This window comes from Anguilla rostrata, chromosome 6 (genome assembly GCF_018555375.3).
Source record: "Anguilla rostrata isolate EN2019 chromosome 6, ASM1855537v3, whole genome shotgun sequence".
NCBI lineage: Eukaryota > Metazoa > Chordata > Actinopteri > Anguilliformes > Anguillidae > Anguilla > Anguilla rostrata.
Window position 1 is genome coordinate 12,667,575 of NC_057938.1, and position 4,895 is coordinate 12,672,469.

Genomic DNA, 4,895 nt, shown 5'->3' on the forward strand with positions numbered 1-4,895 from the left:
CTTTCTCTACATTGTATTGTTTCACCATGGACCACCTTCAGTGTAGTGTGCAGGTTTTGGTTTGGCTTGGCATGTTGGTTGCTGCTTTGGCACAGCACCAAGATGATAATTTTAAAGGCCAAACCAAAGATATTCCGTTTCATAGATGCCAGGTCAGTGACTTTGACAGGGTGCCATGTGGAGACCCTGATATTGATAGCACTGGCTGTGAAGCCATCAATTGCTGCTTTGACCAAGCACAATGCTTCTATGCCAGGGAAGGTGGGTGGTTAATACTGAAGTAACTGATTTATGGTTCTAGCTACAAAAACTATTAGCATGCTTTGCTCACTATTTTTATATTTTCGTAGCAGTGACTGTCCAGTGTCTTCGAGATGGTCAGTTCAGGGTAGTAGTGTCACGGGACACCACAGTACCTCGGCTGATCCTGGAGTCCGTGAGTCTGCTGGAAGGAAACGAGGCACACTGTGGCCCTGTTGCAACCTCGGTGTCCTTTGTCGTTTTCCAGTTCCCAGTCAGCACCTGTGGCACAACCGTGACGGTGGGTTATTTGTGCTGGAGGACTAGCTTTTTAGTGTGGCTGCTTCTAAATGCTGGATTTTTTTTTTTGCAGGAGGAAAATGGTTATGTGGTCTATGAGAACAAGCTGTCCTCTTCGTATGAAGTGGCGACTGGACCCCTTGGCTCCATAACCAGGGACAGTGTCCATGAGTAAGCGAAGGCATGGTCGTCCTCGTCATCCATGTCCTGTGTATTCCTAGCTGCACTGACGTCCCCTCTATTTGCAGGTTGTCCTTCCTGTGTAGATATTTTGGCAGTGAGGTGGTCGCCCTGGTGGCTGAGGTGAACACCGTTCCGCCTCCCCTTCCAGTGGCTGCCCAAGGCCCTTTGCGTGTGGAGCTCAGACTAGCCAATGGCCAGTGTGAAGAAAAAGGATGCTCGGATGGTAAAGCGTTGCATTTAATTTTTTTGGGAGGGTAGTCCTTAAGGTGTGGTGGTTCAATCCAGTGTAGTTTGATTTCCCTGGTTTCAACAGCAGCCCTGCAAGTCTGCTAGCCATGCGATTTATAGTAACCTGGTCTCTTTGGTCTACAGCTAATGTGTACAGCTCCTACTATGGAGACTCGGACTACCCCGTCACTAAGGTGCTGCGAGACCCTGTGTATGTGGAAGTTCGGATCCTGGACCGGTCCGATCCCAACATTGTCCTGACATTGGAGCACTGCTGGGCCACTTCCACCTCCAGCCCCCTCAGCATGCCCCAGTGGAATCTGCTGGTTGATGGGTATGTCCTGGTATTGGTTGGCCCCCAGGGTTTCTTCCCTCCCTTTCCTAAATTTGGATCTCTGCAGGTGTCCCTTCCATGATGACCGGTACCTCACCACCTTGGTTCCTGTGGATCATGCCTCTGGGCTCCCAAACCCCACCCACTACAAACGATTTGTGGTCAAGATGTTCACCTTCGTTGATTCTGCTACTCTGGTGCCCCTGAAGGAAACGGTATGTTTGGTGTATAGATTGGAGCTTTCTCTATCAATGCAGTAAATTGTTTTCCATTCAGTGCAAATGCTCCCTGTTGGACTTCCATTTGCTCCAAGTTAAATTGACTTTATTAGGAACTTGTGTCTAGGACTTGGTGTTTATGCATAGAATTTGGTCTTGATGTTTATTACAGTGCATTTGGGTCTTTGTTCTTGCAGGTGTTCATCCACTGTAGTACTGCTGTGTGCTATCCCTCTGCTGGTAATACCTGTGAACATGGATGTGGCAGGCAGAGTGAGTGGGGAAACGTGGTTTAGTTGAGGGGGGTGCAGGATTGAATTCCTTGCCTGGGTATATAGGCACTGACATTCCCCTCTTCAGGGAGACATGCTGCTAAAATGGTCCAGTCCAGGGAAGAGGCTGGCATTGTTTCCAGTGAAGCTGTGATCTTTGAGCCACGGTTCGCAAATCTGGCCAGGACGACATCAGATGGTGATCATGAAGGTGAGGAACTAAATCCTTTTTGGTTTCTCTGCAGTGCAACCATTCAAAGAACTTTGCTAATGTCTCCTCTTCCTTACCCTAGTGCCCCAGTCCCTTGCCTTTGGTCTGCTGGGAGTGGCTGCTGCAGTTGTGCTTGCTGTCTTTGCCCTGGTGCTCTCAGTGGTGTGGCGATCCAGACAATGTCATGTGGCAGCTATAAAGCTGTGAGCTAAATAAAGCTGCTTGTGGAAATTCAATGTGCATTGGTTTATTTGTGCTAGACACTAAGTTGTGTTGCAAAACTACAAAAAGTAGCTTCCCATTTTTAAAAGCAATTTCTCTGTTCAGGAAATTCAGGCTGGCAACAACTTTGTTAGGCTTGTATGAGCTATAACTGTATTTGGGTGCTCTGAAATGCTTTTCTCTACCAGGCCTTTATTTAAAAGCTTGAACCAAGGTACCACATGTGACTCCTATGGAGTTCCATATTGATTCTGCTTTTTGGCTGGAGTTTGAGGAACTGTCTTCATATGGGCAACTTGCAGAGTTAAGAATTAACTGCATGCTCCATAGCCTGGATAAATTCTGTTGCTTCAGCAAAATTCAGAGCTATATGAATAGAATAGCTTTTTCTGCATTCAACTGGGACACTTCAGAGCGGGAGTGTTTAAATCCTATCTGGGAGGGCTGCAGTCTCTGCAGGCCTAGATGCTTTCCTTAAACTCTAGCCAATTTGGGCTTTCAGAATATGCTTTGAGGACACTAGCCAATCAATGACTTTGATCTTTCATGAGCTGTTGCAAAATCCAGAAGTTGGCTCTCCAGGACTAGCATTTGACATGCCTGTCTTGGATCAGAGGGATAGTCTTCTTTGCTCCTGTCCAAAAAGTCCAGAAGAGGCAGTCCTCTTACAGCATGCCTGAGTTTACATCCCTCAGTTAATTTAGCATTCAAAACTTACTTGCAATGCAATGTGGTTTTCCACTTAACATACTATTTCAGCAGAAGCATGTTAAACTGTACAGCAATTTTTTTTCAAATTTGGGTCCAGGTGATCCACTGTATATACTGCTTTTCATCCCAACCATTATTTTACTTGTAAGACATTTTTCTTAATTTGGCACTTCATGTCTTCTGAGGGATGATCTACCCTCTTGCAGCTATATTGTGTCCACAATTTTCAATATACTAACCCAGCAGTTGGGCGAATGAATGATGGGTACATTAAAATCTGGTTCTCAGCGTCAGCAGTGCTGCTGGTGTTCTCTACTCCCTGATAGTCCAATGTCACTGATTGGCCAGAGGTTACACTTGTGCTTCAGGTATAAATCATGGCAGGAAATAAAACCAGCAGTAATACTCAAGCTGATGGCCCGGTTAGAATATCTCTGATGCATGATTTTATTTAATGTGCTATATGCACTATAATTTAGTACCTGAATGATTCATTTTAAAGGTTGTTACATGTAATTGATTCAATTATAGATTGTCCATGAAATTAGTTTCGTCTTAACAGCTGAAAGGGTGGACACCTGGTCAAGGAACCTAAACCAGTGGTTCTCAACCTCGATCCTGGGGGCCCACTGTGTATGCTGGTTTTCGGTCCAACCACAATTGCAATCCCAGAATTGTAACAAGCTATTATTTTTCCTTAATTAGGTGCTTCTCATGTCAGAGGGATTATTTGCCCACTTAAGTGACCTTGTGTCAGAAATAGCTATACAGGCCATAAAGAATAAAAGTCCCATATTCATATTGTGCTATATTGTAGACGATTACGTAAAGAGGTTAAAAAAACTTTAATCAAAATGAAGACTGAAGCAAATCAACAGGTTCCTAATTTGGGAATGTGTGGACACCTGGCCACTAAATCTAATCATTTGATAGATAAAGAATTCAAAAACCAGAAAATGATGTCATACCTGTGTTGTGCTAATTAGTTTAAGGGAAATATTATGCACTTAAAGCACTTAAACACGTGCTCAGCAACCTAATTGGGAGCCTAGTAATTCCCCTCCTTAATTTGATCTGTTAAAAATGTTACCTCTTTTTAAGTGATTGTTTGCAATCACTTAAAAATCAACAAAACACAATGGGATTTAATTTTTCATGCCATGCATAGAAATTTCTGACATAATGTGGCTTAAGAGGGTAAATAATTCCTCTTAACATGAAAAACACCTAATTAAGAAAAATGAACAGCTTGTTAAAATTTTGAGATTGCAATTGTGGTTGGAACGAAAACCAGCATACACAGTGGGCCCCCAGGACCGAGGCTGAGAACCACTGACCTAAACCATTTCTAGAATATTAAGAGTACAAAAACTGTTAATTCCAAATGAATCAAACTAAACCTGCATTGTGTTAAACTAAAGGGGGAAAAACAGATTAAGAGCGTAAACATAATTTCAACGACCTTAATTGATCAAAATATTGGTTGTGACTCAAAACCAGCTCGGACATTGGGTCCCAAGTACCAAGTTTGGGAACCACTAGCAAATAGCATCAAAAGTAATTTAGGTTCAGTTTTTGGTTTAGATTTTGAGTGTGGTGAGCAAGGTAACCTTGAGGAAAATTTAACCTCAGATGTCACTTTATTTGTACCTGCCACATAATGGTTACAATATAAATAACATTACCATTATTACCCGTTTAAAATGGGTATAACAAATAATACTGAATATGCAGAAAATGTTGAATTTTATTTACATGTCAGAGCCTGTTCTTAATGAACAGGTTACTAGTGCACTACCTCAAGAACCTTGACTGAAAACTATTTAAATAATTTTTTAAAAACCTAATTAAATTGAGCAAGCACTAATCATTGCACACAACTGCTGAAACTGATCCCCATGTGGAATTCTCATTATCCAATTACCCAGCTAAGATAATCAAAGCATGTCCTATATAAGCTTCGAGGAAACATTTCT

The 4,895-nt window shown here is 42.6% G+C and overlaps 1 protein-coding gene across 1 annotated transcript; it reads left to right on the forward strand.

Moving 5' to 3' along the window:
- On the forward strand, window positions 1-2,222 carry LOC135256567 (zona pellucida sperm-binding protein 4-like). The gene is made up of 9 exons (XM_064338468.1): window positions 1-261; window positions 354-541; window positions 614-711; window positions 789-946; window positions 1,096-1,285; window positions 1,353-1,500; window positions 1,701-1,776; window positions 1,864-1,986; window positions 2,069-2,222. The coding sequence occupies exons 1-9, from the start codon at window positions 27-29 to the stop codon at window positions 2,191-2,193; spliced, it is 1,341 nt and encodes a 446-aa protein (XP_064194538.1). The 5' UTR covers window positions 1-26; the 3' UTR covers window positions 2,194-2,222.
- The last annotated feature ends 2,673 nt before the right edge of the window (window positions 2,223-4,895 follow it).